Source organism: Trachemys scripta, chromosome 13 (genome assembly GCF_013100865.1).
Source record: "Trachemys scripta elegans isolate TJP31775 chromosome 13, CAS_Tse_1.0, whole genome shotgun sequence".
Taxonomy (NCBI): Eukaryota; Metazoa; Chordata; order Testudines; family Emydidae; genus Trachemys; species Trachemys scripta.
In genome coordinates this window covers 22,006,498-22,024,477 of record NC_048310.1, presented here as the reverse complement: position 1 = coordinate 22,024,477, position 17,980 = coordinate 22,006,498, and the positions used below count along the sequence as shown (strand labels likewise).

Sequence of the window (17,980 nt, the reverse complement as noted above, 5' to 3'; positions counted from 1 at the left end):
CTCTTTAGGATTATAAAAACTATTAACAATTTTTAATCAAAGATGCATTTCCTGGTATTGCACAATCTATAAAAACAACTTACCACAATGTGTGTATCTCGTGTGGTATTCTCTGGAATGACAACTTCATAACTGTTTCTTTCCCACTGTGGGGGCTGATTTTTTGCACTAGTAATTGTTACAGCCAGCTCAACCTTACTGCTCCTGTTTCCTCCATCTGTGGCAATAATCTCTTGAGTTGTAAATGACCTCTGAGTGAAAAAAATACATTATTTCATTACTGGGTTTTCTGATCACGGTTTGAATTTGTTAATTATTTCCCCTTCAAAAAAAGACAGTTACCTTTTCCGTAACTGGTGTTCTTCGAGATGTGTTGCTCATGTCTATTTCAAAATAGGTGTGCGTGCTTGCCATGTGCACTGGTGTCAGAAGATTTTCGCCTAACAGTACCCGTAGGTGAGCGCCCCTAGCAACCCCTAGAGTGGCGCCTCCATGGCGCAGTATAAGGGGTGCTGCGCACTCCCCCGACCCTCAGTTCCTGCTTGCCAGACAACTCGGAAGGAGGGCGGGATATGGAATAGACATGAGCAACACTTCTCGAAGAACACCAGTTACGGAAAAGGTAACTGTCTTTTCTTCTTTGAGTGATTGCTCATGTGTATTCCACAATAGGTGATTCCAAGCTATATCTGTTGGAGGTGAGTAGGAGTTCACAAATTCTTGGGACGGAGCACAGCCCTGCCGAACCCGGCGTCCCTGGTTTGGGAGACAATGGCATAGTGCAAGGTGAACGTGTGAACTGAAGATCATGTGGCAGCCCTGCAGATGTTCTGAATGGGGACATGGGCTAAAAAGGCAGAAGACGAGGCTTGCGCCCTAGTCGAGTATGCCCTTAAAATCAGTGGCAGAGGGATTCCCGCCAGGTCATAACAGGTACCGATGCATGAAGTGATCCAGTTGGAGAGCCGCTGGGTGGAGATCAGCTGACCCTTCATGCGTTCGGCCGAGGAGATGAACAGCTGCGAAGACTTCCTGAACGGCTTAGTCTGTTCCAGGTAAAAGGCCAGATCCCGTCTCACATCCAGCGTGTGGAGGTGGCGTTCCTCACTGGACGCATGGGGCTTGGGGCAGAGGACCGGCAAGAAAATGTCCTGACCCATGTGGTAGGCAGAGACCACCTTTGGGAGGAACAAAGGATGTGGGTGGAGCTGGACCTTATCCTTATTGAACACTGTGTAGAGGGGCTCGGAGGTCAGGACCCTGAGTTTCGAGACCCGTCTAGCTGACGTGATCGCCACCAGGAAGGCTACCTTCCACGAGAGGTGCAACCAGGAGCACGTAGCTAGTGACTCAAACGGGGGACCCATCAGCTGGGCCAGCACCAATTTCAGGTTCCATTGTGGGACTGGGGGCCTAATGTATGGGAAGAGATGATCCAACCCCTTAAGGAATCGGCCAGTCATGGCATGGCATGGCATTGGAGAATACCGTGTGCCCCTGCACCAACGGGTGGAAGGCCGATATGGCCACCAAGTGCACCTTGACGGACAAGGACGCCAGACCCTGGGCTCTAAGGTGAAGGAGGTAATCCAAAATGAGCTGGATCGGGGCAGCCACGGGGGAAAAGCCCCACTCAGCCGCCCATTGGGAAAACCAAGACCACTTTGCCAAGTAGGCTTGGCACATGGAGGGTCGCCTGCTTTCCAAGAGGATGCGCTGAACCCGTTCCGAACACGTCCTTTCCTCCCGGCCTAACCATTGAGCAGCCACACCGTGAGGTGAAGTGCCACTAAGTTGGGGTGGAGGAGGTGGCCCTGATCCTGGGAGAGCAGGTCGGGTGGGATGGTAATGGTCATGGCGGAGTGACCTCCAGGCTCGTGAGGGTCCCATACCAATGCTGCCTAAGCCACGCTGGGGCAATCAGAAGGACCCAGATCCTGTCCATTTTTATCTTTTCCAGGACTTTGCCAATCAGCAGGAACGGGGGAAGGCATAGAGCAACTGGCCTGGACAGGAGGAAGGCATCAGAGATAGTGCCCCGTCCCAGCACCCCCCTGGAGCACAACTGGGGACATCGATGGTTCTGCCGAGTCGCAAACAGGTCCACCTGGGGAGTTCCCCACTCTTGGAAAAGTCTGTGCATCACCTCTGGGAGAAGAGACCACTCGTGCTGAGAGGAAAAGTCCCTGGACCGCCCTGAGCTCCTTGACACTTATGTGGAGGGCCAGATCCTGTGCAGACCACAGACCTTGGGTCTGAACGTCTCCCACATGGGCTTCCCACCCCAGGTCCGATGCGTCGGACACCAGTTCCATTGACAGGGGCCTGCCTCTGAACAGGACCCTGCGGAGCATGTTCCCCAGGGAGGACCACCATTGTAGGGAAGCCATCGCCGGCTCAGGCACAGTGAGGACCTTGTCCATCCTGTCTCTGGCCTGGGAGAGGCCAACCAGAGCTGGAGGGGGCCTCATCCTGAGTCTGGCATGGCGAACCACGTATGTGCACATCAATATGTGACCCAAGATCTGGAGATACGCTCTGGCTGTTGTCACTGGAAACCTTGTGACTGTGTCGATGAGCCCTTTCAGGGTCTTGAACCTGTCCTGTAGGAGGGAGGCTCTGGCCGATGTGGGGTCCAGGACTGCCCCGATAAACTCTATGCATTGGACCGGGACTAATGTGGACTTGGTGTCATTTACCAACAGGCCCAGATGGTGCACGTGGACAGAAGGAGCGCCACATGATCCCACACCTGCGACCAGGAGCTGCCCTTGACCAGCCAGTTGTCCAGATAGGGGAAGATCTGGACCCCCCGGTGCCTGAGGTAGGACATACACTTTGTAAATTCCCTGGGGGCAGTGGACAGGCCAAACGGGAGGACCATAAATTGGTAGTGTTCCTGTCCAACCGTGAAGCGGAGAAAGCGCCTGTGCCCCTCGAATATATGGATGTGGAAGTACGCGTCCTGCAGATCAAGAGTGGCGTACCAATCCCCGGGATACAGGGAGGGAATGATGGAGTTCAGGGAGACCATGCGAAACTTGAGCTTCACCATGTGCTGGTTCAGGCTTCGCAGGTCCAGGATGGGCCTGAGCCCCGCTTTGGCTTTCAGGATCAGGAAATAGCAGGAGTAATACCCTTGCATTTGAACTCCACTGGCACCACTTCCACGCTCCTAAGCCAAGGAGCCGCCCCACCTCCTGCTCGAGCAGAGCCTTGTGAGAGGGGTCCCCCAAGAGGGACGGGGGCAGAGGGTGGTTGGGCAGGGTAGAGGTAAACTGGAAGGTATAGCCCCTGGAGATGGTGCTGAGGACCCATCGGTCCGAGGTCAGCCACGACCACTCCGGGAGAAAAGCACACAACCGGTTGGAGAAGGGAAGCTTTATTGTGGGTGGATCCCTGATGTGAACTGGTAGCTCGCACCCGGGCCTCCCGTCAAAACTGCCATTTCCCTGACTGTTTGCCCTTGGAGGACACAGGCTGGGGGGCAGACCGAGACTGCCTCTGCGGGTGTTTTGCATAGTCCCACAACTTTTTATAAGGGGGCTGGTATTTAGAGTGGGTGGCCTGGGTGGAAGCCTACTGTGGCTTAAACTTAGGTCTAGTTGGAGCCGGAACATAGAGGCCAAGAGTCTTAAGCATAGTGCGGGAGTCTTTCAGGCCATGCAGTTTTATGTCCGTCTGTTCTGCAAACAGAGCTTTGCCGTCAAACGGGAGGTCCTGCAGGGCTGCCCTGGCAGTCGCTGTACCCTCCTCCACTAGAGCTTTGAACTCCTTCCTGTCCCGCTCCTGGAGGTAGTCTTCGAACTTGGGCAGAGAGCACCACAGATTGAACTCATACCAGCCCAGGAGAGCCTGATGGTTCACCACCCATAACTGGAAGCTTGAGGATGAATACATTTTTCTCCCAAATGAATCCAACCTCCTCGAGTCTTTATTTTTTGGAGTAGGGGCTGGTTGGCCCCGCCACTCCCTGTGGTTGACCGACTCGACAACCAGAGAGTTAAGGGGAGGGTGGGTATATAGGTATTCACGTCCCTTGGCGGGCACAAAATACCTGCATTCTGCTCTCTTAGAGATGGGGGGCAATGAGGCTGGGGTTTGCCACAAGACATTTGAAATTTTTGCCACCCCTTCATGGAGTGGCAAGGTCACCCTGCCCGGTACCAAGGCAGACATGATATTAAAAAGGGAATCCAAGGGCTCCTCCACCTCCTATGCCTGAAGGTTGAGGTTTGCTGCCACCCTTTTCAATAGTTCCTGCCGGGCTTTAGAGTCCTCCTGCAGGACTGAGGGAGGAGAGGCCATAATCACCTCATCAGGGGAGGGCGCGGAGGCAGGCATGATACTTTGCATATCCACCAGCACCGGAGGATCCACCACCTGGTCGCTCTCTAGGCATGGCGCCGAAGATGCATGTCCCACCAACTCCTTCCTCGGAGGCCGGGAGAGGGAGGCAGACAACCATTCTGAGGCTCCGAGCGAGCAGGCTGTTCGGCCTGGCTGGCCTGACCCATCGATGGATGACTACAAAGGGAGGCCGGGCTGACATACGACCCGCCATTGTCCCCGGACTGGTAGGAGCGGCAGTGCCGGGAGCCGTGCCGACCACGAGACCATGATCCCGACGTGGAGGAACGGTACCACTGGTAGCAGCCGCACGGCGATCAGCTCTGGTGGGTGGATCCGCAATGGCGAGGCTCCAGCGATCGACCCCTGGGGCTGCGGGAGCGGTTTCGTGGCGGGGTCCTGGAGCAAGATGACGAATGTGAACGGAGTCGACGTTCATGTTGCAACTGGCTATGATAGCCCCTCGGGGACGAGGACCTTCAGTGGCGTCTACTTCGGTCCCATCGGTGTCTGCTCCTCGATGCAGAGTGGTGCCTGGAGTCCCTGTCAGTCGGAACCCAGCCAGACAACCTGGTGGGGGTTGATGGTGACCTGCATGGACTATGCACGGGATGTTTGCTGAGTGGCGAATGGCGTCGGGAACATTCCCTCAACCATGACTGATACCAAGTCAGGGGCGACCGAGGAGATCCCAGCGACGGCTTGTCTCTGGACCGCGGGGCCAACATTGGCAGTACTCCCGGTACCGGCATGGACTTAACGTCCTGGGCTGCTTGCAGGGCCTCTGGCATGGAGGGCATCCGGACACCTGGGGAAGCCTGCTCCAAATGGGCCGGGCTACGCAGCTGGACCTGAGTTGGAGGCCTAGAGGCCAATGGGGATCGAGGACTGCCCATCATGGGTCTAGCCTCTCCCCCAGTCTTGCTTCAGTGCGGCAGCGGAGAAGGTCTCTTCTTAGCCTTCTTGGCATGCCCCACGGATGGGGAGCGGTGCCGACTGGTAGATCGCGCTGGGGGGGTCACCGCACACCAACACCGCGATACCCAGTGCCAACTCGGAGCAGCATGCCGGAGTCAGGGTCAACACCAACTCCATCAGGATGGCCCAGAGCCTAATGTCTCTCTCTCTCGGTCCAAGGCTTGAACGACTTGCAAATACTGCAGCGATCGCAATGGGTTTCACCCCAACAGCGTAAACAGTCTGCATACGGATCACTCACTGGCACTGGTCACCTACAAGTGTCGCACGACTTAAAACCTGGGGTGTGGGGCATGCCCCGGCCCGGGTGCACTAAACTAAACTACTAACTACAGGTACTCCTACACTGAATGAACAAAAGTTCTGGGGACGAGCTGCAGCAAAGGTGGAGCAGAGCACTTCCGAAGAACCTTCACTAGTGGCAAGAAGGAACTGAGGGTGGGGGGAGAGCACAGCGCCCCTTATACCACACCATGGAGGCACCATTCTAGGGGTTGCTAGGGGCGCTCCCCTACGGGTACTGCTAGGGGAAAAACTTCCAACACCGGTGCACGCGGTGAACAGGCACACCTAATGTGGAATACACATGAGCAATCACTTGAAGAAGAATGTAAACCTTAGAAAGCTTAGTATGACAGCCTAAGACTCATTAAACAATGCACCTTTTAAAAAAATTGTTTCTTTGCAGAAAGCAACATACAAGTACACAGTATGCACACAGTACCCGTATAGTTAATGCACTGGAGCATGTGTGTACATGCACAAAACCATACATACTGAGTATATACTTTTACACACACGTTTGTGTGTATCTGAACATTTGCGAAGCTATTATCCACATCTTTTTCCATCTGCAACCCACCAGACATCAGACTGAGGCATAATGCACCAGTGTGGCTCCCCATTTCTTTCATTTTCCACTGATGCACAGTAAGAGAGTCCTCTTTTGACATAAGCATAGAGCTATTGCTGTTATGGTTATCAAAACCCATTCATTCAAGAGAAAGGCCATATCCTCAACTGTTGTAAATCAATGTAGCTATGCTGATTTACATCCTGTGAGAATCTGGTCCTCAGGAGTCTTCATCAAACCACTACTTTCCCCCTCCTTTGAGTTCTGCTGTGACTATAAACTATACACCTGAACTACTTCACCTGGAAAGTAAAAATTCATTTCTAGCCCTTAAAACTATCTTAGTTACTTTCAAAAACTACTAAAGATGTCAGACTATTATAACAATTTACATTAAAAAAAAAACTAATTTGCGGCAGACTATTATAACAATTTACATTAAAAAAAAAACTAATTTGCGGCAGGAGTCCTACTGATAGTTACTACTGAGTAGGACATAATTGTCATCTTGCTATGCATATTAGCATAGAACTATGTGAATTGAACAGACAGTCAAAACATCTAAGGACAAATTATGGCTTCTCTAGCACAGGTATGCTTTGCAGAACAGGAGCCCTTCCCCATCCCAGCTCACCAATTTGGGGGACAGCCCTAATTTGGCTGCAGACACTGGGGAGAGCAAGGAGGTCCATTAGCCCAGCTGGAAGCAATAATGGCTCCAGAAGGAGCATCTCTAAGTGAGGTGATGTTAGAACCAAGACACAGAACTCCACATATGCCACCAGATCAGCAATGCCACTCAGGTGCTGCACCGTCTCCCCACTGCCCAGAGCATTACCGCCTCAGAGAGGGATAATTTGGCCCACAGAGTGCATACTAAATAAAGATACTACTGTTAGTACAGTCATTGGGTAGTATTATATCTTGACAGTACCCTGGTAAGAAATTAGAGTCAAAGGGCAGCAATGATTTAATTAATCTAATAATCCCCTACTGTACATTAGAAAAAACTCAACCATGTAATTCCAAGTTGTGCTGTACAATTTGATACATTCAAAATACAATTAATTTGTTTTCCCAAAAGAAGATTAAACATTATCAAGAAAAGGTTCTCCTTTAATGTTCATTTCACAGTGGTGTAAATTCAGCTCCCACTAAGACACGGGACCCAGGTGCAAGAAGGTGGGAAAGTTCTGCTGCTTCCCCCAGCTAATTGCTTGGCATGTTTTATAAGCATGTGTCCTAAAAAATCTCTGGTGTTCCTGTGAGGCACACCTAGCCTATGCAGCTCTGCTACTGAGACCTATGGGGCACTCAGAAACAATAAGAAAATAAAAATAAATGAAATGTACCTGCATCCAAATTCTGTGTGCAAGTCTCACAACCATTACATTTTAAAGAAATAGCCAACATTTTCAAACGTAGGCATCTAAAGCTAGGCATCTAAACCCTCTTTTCTTTTCTTTTCTTTTTTTACTTTGACAGGAGTTAGGGCATTTTATTTAGGTGCTTAAACATGGGTAAAGTACCAAATTTTAGGCATCCAGGTTTGAAAATTGTGTCCACAGTGCTTTCATCTTCCAGATGAAATATCCATGAGACAACTGAGTATGTACTGCAGAGTGTATAAGGCACATTACAGTAGGGGGTTCACAACAGCAACAAACGAACTTCAGACCCCTTACATGCATGAGCAAAGAAGAGGAAAGGCACAGGCACCTCTCCTACAAATTTTATTGTTCCTGTTCTCTAAATTGGGAGGGTCAGGGTGGAGGTGAGGACATGGCCTTGACCCTGTCCATTCCCACCAGTCTTCAGAGCTAGCCAGGCTCAGAGGGAAGTGTGCACTGTACCTGAGGTATGGGTTGGTTGACATACACCCAACCTGTACTAGGATTCACTTGGAAATATGCTGGTTCTTCATTTGCTATGGAGAACGTTATGGCAGCATTTGAACCATAATCATCATCATGGGCTGCAACACGAAGAAAACTAGTCCCAACTTTTGTGTCTTCTCTCAGGAAATCTGGCAGAAGGAAAGTAGATTTGAAACTAACCCTTAACTCACTGGAGCAATATGAGCAATTCTTTAAGAAACATTAATACTTAAAGAAAAACAAATGAGAATTACAGTTTATCCACTTTGTAGCTATACCATAGGAATCAAATTGGGTGTTCTGAAGAGCTGCTATCGATTGTGGGGAAATCAAATTATCAAAATTGATAATGGGGAGAAACAACAATTAAGTACATGGAATTGTTAACTAATTGTTTCTCATGCGACTACTTATGAGAACACCAAATCAAAAGAATTATTGATGATTGCTATTCATGAGACTAGACTTAGGGGAACAATTAGTAAACTATTTAATTGTTGTTTCGCCCAGTTATCAACTTTGATAATTTGGTTTGTTTTCTTTAATAATTTTAAAAATACATGGCACCGAGAACTCCTTTCCTTCCCCACAAAAGGAAGAGCTGGGGATCACATTTTAACTTGTGCTACCAAATATGGCGGGAACATTATTCTTCTGAGATACTCAGTCAAATTTCTTTAAAACCTTCCTAAGCTTTTTTTTTTTATTGTGATTGAATACGTACTATGTATGAATGAATGATACTGTACATATATTTAAATGGTATTGTAATTTACTGTATGAAACCAGAAAAAAAACATTATGGACTAAATTTTCAAAGTGACCGCCTAAATTTGCAAATAAAAACTGCATTTGAATTGTCAAACAGGCAGAAAGACAATTAACTCAAAAGGTTGTGAAACCCTGTGAGCACAAGAGGATCGGCCAAACTAAAAATCCATGAAAATCCAGAGTTGATTCTGAAACCTGTTGTGTCTTTATTTTCCAGCATAAAAAGGAAAGTGCCACATAATTTCCATTAATCTTAATGAGAGTTTATATATTAATTAATTAGTTGGCGAGAAAAGACCCCAATAATATAGTACTGTGGGTAAAATCAAGCATTGTTTGAAAAACCTGTAACACTCAGCAAAGTGGTGGATCAGAGATAGTTTCACACATACCTCCAAATGTCTTTGCTTTGTGAGTTTAATTCAGTATTTAATATCTAATAATTACAAAATGCTTAAATCTGATAGACTGAAGCATTATCTTATAATTACGGCTTTAGATGATTTTTAAAATATGGATGATTTATTCAATAGACCACAACATTATGATCTATTGATTCAATAGACTAAAACATAAGCAATATTTGGAGATCTTCTCCACAGGTGCACAGAATCTCCTTTAGTGCACTGACAATTACGCATGCATAATTGCATAGATTTTTGACTTTATATTTTGTAAATTTTCATGCCAATCTGTAGTATGTATCTTATGCTAAAATGGATATGAATTTTTTTTTAAGTTATTGAAAATGCTCCTGCACATATATGGTAGCCAGTTTTCAATCAAACTGACAATATCTTTAATCACTAATTAGCTGCAAAATGTCTTTTTCCCAACAAACTGTTAATTTTTTTTAATAAATTTAGACCCATGAACAAAATGAACAACAAAAATTAAAAATCCTAAGGAAACTTAAATGGACGAAACTCAAATGGTAAAAATGAAGCATGCTACTAAAACATGTTAGCTGGAAAACAACATGAAGTAATAGTAAGGTCTAACCTTGCAAACACTTATGCACATTATTAACTTTACAGACCTGAGTAGTCTATAGACGCTTGGACTACACAGCTGAATAGAGTTACTGATACATGTATGCGTTTGCAGGATTTTGCCACATAACAATACTCAAGAAGGACTCTGGGTCAAGATTGTGTCTGATACCACCATGTGCACTGTATAATGTTAAATGCACCGGTCTGACTGTAGTTGCACAGTAATTTTGCCAATAATACATAAGAGTAGGTGTGGGGGAGGGGCAGGGAAACCAAAACAAAAATCTTAGACATCAGGTAAGCTCACACTCAGGGTACTGAAACGCTATCCAATGACTCTCAATTACATTCATAGCGGGTGTTTTCAAATCTAGGATCATTGTCATTTTGGTCCAGGATGACAACATTTATCTGACAGATTCCAATGAGAGGTTCTGCAGCCTGGTCTGTCGCAGTCACAGTAATAGGATATTCCCTTTGGTTTTCTCGATCAAATCTCTGAAGAGTTGTCAAGACTCCTGAAAACAGATTAAAGAGTTTTAATACTATGTATTTTACTAAAGACTTTTTTTTTCTTTGAAGCCATTTGGAACTCTTTTTTTCTTTTTGACTGTCAAGTGATAGAGAAGAACATTTTGAGCTACAATGTAATGGGCTAAAAATTCATCAGTGAATTGGTGTAAATTGCCTGTTGAATTACAGACTCCAATCCTGCAAAGTCTTAAGAACTTCAGTAGCACTACTCATTTACCTAAGTTTGCACACCTAAATCTTTGCGAGATCGGGGCCCTAATTTAGAAAATGGATGTAAGCACCAAGACAATTCTGAATGGGAGGAATTGTGCAAAAGGAATCCAATTTTTAAGTGTTTGCAGAATCTGGCACATTTTGTATGTTTTGCACCCCTGGAATCCCAACCTGGATTTACATGCTGGAAAATTTGCTAAGTATGTTTTCTGCTACAAAATACTGAAAATTGGTGGAGGGGTTATTTCTAGAATGTCTGTTCTTTGAAGGAGACTTTTGAAACCACCCTTCATATTTTATAAATAGATTATTCAGATAATGCACATTTTTAAAAAAATAAAATCTATTTACGAATTAAAAATAAACAAACATATCACACTGAAGAAGTACTTCTATACTTCGAAGAAAACAATTTCTAGTTAAGTTCAGAAGAGTTATCGAAGTAAAAGCAGAGGAAGATTTGTTTACACTATATTTATATTTTATTTTATTTCAATATAACAAATGGCTTGAGTCTCATGTTACTCAAACCAGTGTCATACTGGTGTAACTACACTGACTTCAACAGAGTTACTCTTCATTTACACTAGTGTAAATCAAATCAGACTGTAGGCCAAAAGGTTCTGAGATTTGTTTTACCTGTATCAGGATGAATACTAAACGATGGTAAGGCACCATCTCTATGCATTATGCCATATTTCACTCTACCATTGGCTCCTTCATCAGCATCAGTTGCCTCAACCTGCAGTACAAATGTTCCTGAAGGCTGGTTCTCCAACACAGAAGCATGTTCCCGATAATATTGACACTAGGGAAAATACTCAAACATTTTACATGCCATTTTACTTAAATTAACATAAATAAACTATTCAGACATTCTGAGATATGCACATTTATTGTTCCTGAATATATCTTGAATAATCCATAACTTCACTTTTTACTTTGTTATTTTTAAGCTATATGGAGATGCTTAGTGGCCCTATTTCTTGCAAGCAAGCAAAATATTTAGACAAAGTTGCTGCTGTCGCATATGCTTCTAATTTTAAGTGTCTTTTTCTCTGATAATTAATGCCTTATATAGAATCTGCACCCTGCTGCAATTGTAATGCAATGCAGTGTCAATTTAAAAAAAAAAAAAAAAAAGCTTTCAATACAAGATTACTTTGCCAAGAATAGGTGAAGACTAACTGCACCTGATCCTTAATGACCACTGGAAAAATAGCTGACAATGCAAAATATGCAATGATGTCCACCCATATAGCTGAGCGCAGGACCAAGCTCATAATGTTTTAGCAAAGAAAACTTTAAAGTTAATTAGCATTCCTGAAAAAGCAATGTCAATTTATACTGCAGTCTCTTATATGAACAAAACGTCTACATTAAATTCTTTAATATTCAGTATTTAATAGAGATGTTAAAGGATGTAACAATAGATATAACACATGAATACTGAAATAAAATAAATACATAAATACTCAATTAAAAATACATGTTAAAATAAAATCTTTTCAATCTCTGTCCTTCAACATAAATCTAGACTCAAATTCCCAATCAATTAAGGAAGAAGTCTACATACTTTATAGAAGCATATTTGATTATTATAGCAAGTCTACTGTACCTAAGATATTACCTATCTGAGCTGAAGATAAGGCTCGTGGCATATAAACAACTATTCATTTTACATACAGGACAATTTTTGTTTAGTAAAAGTTTAGGAGTTGTGCCTGCAACTCTTCACATACAACACACTGAACCCACTAAACCCTTATTCACTAAACTCTTATCATCTGAAGTTATAACACATATGACCTAATGTATTTACCTTCTGAAATATAGGTTTGTTATTGTTGACATCATCAATTCCCACGATAACCAGTGCTGTACTAGTGAGAGAGTGAGGCCCACCAGAAGCATTATCATCAGTAGCTGTGACATTAAGTATGTACTCTGTCCCCTGAAGCTTAGGAAGTGGGCTCGAGCGAAGTCGAATTAATCCTGGAAGATCAGTGACAATAGATTTTGTTTGTCTTTCTTGTTTTTCACCAATTTGAGAATTATTATTCCCCCACCACTAGTGTCACAGATTTAACTAAAGGTGTGATTTTAAACCAATTTAGTTAAACAGGTGCAACTACATGTACACACATTCTTAATCTAATTTAATATCATCCATGCGAGGGGCTTGATCCAAACCCTTTGACATCAACAGAAAGACTCTCATTGACTTAAATGGATTTGGACCATCGGGGGTGGAAGGGGGGGTGAGGTTATACCAATTTACCTAAATCAGTTTCTAAATTGTAATTTTAAACTTTAAACTGTAATTGCGAGTCTCCTAACTCTGGGTAGAGGAATAGTGAAGATTTTTTTCCCTAGAGTGAAATTATTTCTGCCAGTGAAACCCAGAAGTCTCAGCCAGCTTCCATATTCAAATCCCCCAATTAATAATAGAATAACCTACTGCTGAGTCTAAGGCGGCTGCAAATACCTACAGGCTAGATCTGTCTGTTTTGCAACCAGGTAACAGTAGTGTACCATAGGGCAAATCCTAAAGCCACTTCCAGCCCAGGTAGCTAGGCCAGGCACTGGGTAGATATGCAGTAGGAAGAGGAATCCTGACCCCAAAAGGCCACAGAGCATCTGTGGAGCCACACTCCATGGAGGCTGGTTCAGTAGAATGTCTGGAATAGCGTCTGTGGGCCCTTATACACCCCTCACAAACAAGGCAGGGAGAACCAGAGGAGCTGCCCCCCATATTCTGACACACAGATACCCTCTTATACAGTGAGATTGCTGGGGTTGCACTGCAGCTGCGGAGGCTGGGGCAGGATTTGTCCATATGGGGACAATGCAACTTATTACTATACATGTAATAGAATGTATGCTAATTTCTATACCATAGCACTGCTTATTTTCATATGGATTTATTTCAATGAATGTAGTTATTGTGTATTTACTGCATTCTCACGTTAAATAACACCAAAATGGCCGGCTCTTCCCTATATCCCCACAGTGGCATCCCCTGTCAGGCAGGGCACAAAGGGACTGCCAGATTAAGAGATATGAAGGATCCATTATATAAGCACATCAGACTGCAGCAATCTGAGAAAGTACAGTGAGCAGCTGCCCCTCTTTTGCACCAACATCCATCAGTCATGTCTATTATTTATCTGGCATAACAGAAATTGTCACAGGATCAGTGTCACTCACTTTGCTTGCAAATGTCTTGTCTTTACTTCAGCAGTTATTTTTGACACACAGCTCAGCGTCACCTTGGCACTTCCGTGACAATAGGCTATGACTATTTCTTTGACATTATCTCTTAAATTAAATCGCTGTAGGCTAATGCATAAATCTTTTTGATTTCATCAAACTAACCAAAACCAAAATATATTACTGAAGAAAGCTGTCGCACCTAGATTAACTTCCAGAGACAATAGAAAACTAATCTGGAAGCATTCACTACATAAATGTACCTACTGGGCCTGAGGTGCTAAGGGACACATTTTTGAAGGTATTTAGGCACGTAAAGATGCAGATAGTCACTGGGATTTTCAGAAACACATGGATGCCTAACTCCGACTGAAATCAATGGGAGTTAAGTGCTTTTGAAAATCGCACTAGATGCCTCTGCATCTTCAGGCACCTAAATACCTTTAAATTCTGTCCCTAAGAGCCTGCAATTCTCATCTGAAGTTGGGATGGGTTCAATCCCCAGATTTGCAGCAGTTTCCTGCAGCATGTTACATGGCATATCTTTCTGGAACATTTCTATTAAGTTTGAAATATGTTCAGAACTGTAACATTAATATTGCAAAAACACTATTTGCATTGAAATTAAACTTTCATGCTAAGTGAAACCCTATGACAGTGAAATGAACAGAAGGATGGATCTATGACAGCTCACTTCCCTGTGCTCAGCTGCCAGAACTCACAGTTTTCAAAGACTCAGGGTCACATTCTGACAGCAGTTAAATCAAGTTAAATTAGGGCTGTCAAGAGATTAAAACAATTAATTGCAATTAATTGCACGATTTAAAAAATTAATCGTGCAATTAACTGTGCTGTTAATGAATAACAGAATACCATTTATTTAAATATTTTGGATGTTTTCTACATTTTCAAATATATTGATTTCAGTTACCTCACAGAATACAAAGTGTACAGTGCTCACTTTATATTATTATTTTTGATTACAAATATTTGCATAGTAAAAAATGAAAGAAACAGTATTTTTCAATTCACCTAAAGTAAATAATGTAGTGCAATCTCTTTATCATGGAAGTTGAACTTACAAATGTAGAATTATGTACAAAAACTAAGTGCACTCAAAAATAAAACAATGTAAAACTTTAGAGCCTACAAATCCACTCAGTTCCATAGGCGCAGTCTCTGTGGGTGCTCCTGGGCTGGAGCACACACGAGGAAAAATTAATGGCTGCTTAGCAGCCAAGCTCCCCTCACCCCCCGGCCCACCTCCCCTGAACGTGCCGCGTCCCCTCCCCTCTGCCTACTTCCCAGTGTTTCCCGCCCGGCTGCTGGCAAAGAGCTGTTTGGCAGTGTTAGCATGCTCCAGGAGGGAAGGTGAGGAGCGGGAACGTGGCGGGCTCAGGGGAGGAGGCAGGGAAGAGGCAGGGCCGGGGTGGGGATTTGGGGAAGGAATGAATAGGGCCAGGGGGGGTGGAGTTGGGGCGGGGACTTTGGGGAAGGGTTTGGAATGGGGGCGGGACAGGGGTGGGGCCTCATGGAAGAGGTGGAGTGGGGCTGGGGCCGGGGTGGGGGGTCTAGCACCCACGGGAAAGAGGTAAAAGTCAGCACCTATGCTCAGTCCTACTTCTTGTTCAGCCAATTGCTCAGACAAACAAGTTTGTTTACATATGCAGGAGATAATGCTGCCCGCTTCTTGTTTACAATGTCATCTGAAAGTGAGAACAGGTGTTTGCATGGCACTGTTGTAGTAGCTGGCGTTGCAAGATATTTACGTGCCAGATGCGCTAAAGATTCATATGTCTATTCATGCGTCAACCACCATTCCAGAGGACATGCATCCATGCCAATGACAGGTTTATGCACATTGATTGCTAAAGGCAATTTTGGTTACTTGACAGACTCACTAATTCAGGACAGGATAGTCTGTGGCACTTGGAATCACCACCTGCAGAGCATCTGCTCTGGGAAGGCGATCTCATATTAGACAGATGCTTAGACATGGGGCATGCAGCAGAAGCTTCAAGATAAAGAATGAAAGTCCTAGGAAACACTACAACCCCATCAGTACATGCAGGGAGACAACAGCAAAGGAGAGCAAGTGGCCAACGTACCACACCCATAGCAAGAAGCATTTGTTGTGGAAGACAGCATGAGCAGGTAAACAGGGAGAAGTGCCATGTACTAGGAGAGCATTGCAAGAAATGGGGCGAGTTGAACCATTTTAGCAAGGCATGCAAGAGCACAGGAAATCTCAGAAGGATTCAGTCAGATTTGTACAAGAGGGGAATGGCATACCAGACAGTGGTGATGACACCATGACTCTCTTCTTGAGTCAGAGCATATTAGGTTCAGGAAAGCAACAAGGGACAATAGCAACTTCCGTGCATGCATCAGTGGTAAAAAGGAAATGCCATGTGCAATTTCAGCTGGATAGCGGGGTCTCCTACAGTGTGATTCCTCAGGGTGAACTGGACTCAAACACACCCTTTACAAAGAGCAAATACAATCTAATAGTGCACAATAAGAGCGTAATTCAGCCTGTAGGAAAATGTGACTTCATATTAACTAACCCAAAATATAATAGATGGTACCCACTGACGTTTGTGGTGATGGCATGCAAGCACATACAGGGAATACAGCCATATAAGCCATGGATCTGATCAAGGTGCAGTATCAGAATTGTATAGCTGCAGTGCAAGAAGCAAATGGAGTCTCATGGACAACAGAGACAATTTCAGAAGCATATGGGGATGTTTTCAAAGGTGACAAGTGCCTCAAAGGATAGCTGCAACTGGAAGTAGGCCCCAGAGCGGAATATGTGCTTACCACAAAGGAAATTTCCAGTGGCACTACATAATCCAGTACAAAAGGAGCTCAAAAATCAGCAGAGCAGGGGTATATCAGCTTCTGTAGAGGCCAATATAGCCTGGGTAAGCAGCATAGTGGTGATAAAGAAGCCAAGAGGCAAATTATACATCACCATAGACCCAAAACCACTGAACCAGGCAAGTAAAGATGCCACTATCCACTGCCAACAATTGATGACATCTTGATAGAACTCTTCAAAGCCAGAATCTTTACGAACTGTGATCTTTGTAGTACTGGCACATAAGCCTGGATAAACAGTTCAGAATGCTGACAATCTTTGCAACCCCACTTGGTATGTACAGATGGCTGAGCATGCCGATGCACATCAGCTTAGCACCAGAGATGTTCCAGAGAAATTTCACCGAAGTGCTGGACGCATTGCCTGGGATGAAAATAACTGGAGAACATATCTTCACTGTAGGCAAAGGGAGCAATGATACAGAAACTGAACGAGACCATGATAGAAAACTACAAGTTTTTCTTCAGTGATACCAAGACAAGAACATAAGACTCAACCCAGAAAAAAATGCGACTGTTGTCCCTGCCTCATTATGTAAGGATGTCATACAAAAAATACACACATCACACCGAGGCATTGACATACACTGGACATCTGCTCACAGCAGAGGGTCTAAAAGCAGAATCCAACAAGATCCAGTTGATGTGAAATGGGTATGGCACCTTATTGGAATGACAAATTTTCTGTCCAAGTTCTATCCATACATGGCTGCAGCAGAAGAACCCATATCTCAGCTCATAATGCAGGATGTTGACTAAGGCTCAGAGGTACCCAATAGTAAACATTTGACATGCTGAAACAAATGATAACAGATTCCCCTGTCCTGAAGTACTACCAGCCAGAAGAAACATTGATACTGCAGTGTAATACCTCTGAGAAAGGACTAGGTATAGTTTTTTTGCAGGAGCAGCCAGTTGCTTATGCCAACAGAGCCCTGTCAGAGACTGAACAGGGGTATGTCCAATTAGAAAAAGAACTTCTGGCTATTGTATTTGGAGTAGAGCAATTCCATTAGTACATCTATGACAACTCAATAATAGTGCAATCAGACCACACTCCCCTAGAGACAATTATAGCAAAGCCCCTTCTTAGTGCTCTAGAGAGATTGCAGCACATGTTGATTCAACTTCAGTACTACCAGAGATCAGATACTGTTCAGAATGACTACTGGTGTTAGTGAACACCCTGAGCAAGGCATATATCCACAGCATCAGTGAGTTGGGAGAGGGGACTTAGAACACTAAATCCATTAACATGCTGCACTATCTCCCCAGTTTCAACAGCAAAGCTGATGGAAATCAAAGAGGCTACA

At 44.5% G+C, this 17,980-nt stretch overlaps 1 protein-coding gene across 1 annotated transcript in view; it reads right to left on the bottom strand.

The window, feature by feature from the left end:
* The window catches only part of LOC117886513 (neural-cadherin-like), a 146,435-nt gene that overhangs the window by 46,770 nt on the left and 81,685 nt on the right, over positions 1-17,980 (bottom strand). Inside the window, exons 12-16 of the mRNA XM_034788385.1 lie at positions 12,394-12,566; positions 11,211-11,379; positions 10,172-10,342; positions 8,035-8,207; positions 84-251 (exon numbers count right to left, since the gene is read on the bottom strand). Of these exons, the coding sequence (XP_034644276.1) occupies positions 84-251; positions 8,035-8,207; positions 10,172-10,342; positions 11,211-11,379; positions 12,394-12,566 (854 nt within the window). The remainder of the gene's footprint in view (positions 1-83; positions 252-8,034; positions 8,208-10,171; positions 10,343-11,210; positions 11,380-12,393; positions 12,567-17,980) is intronic.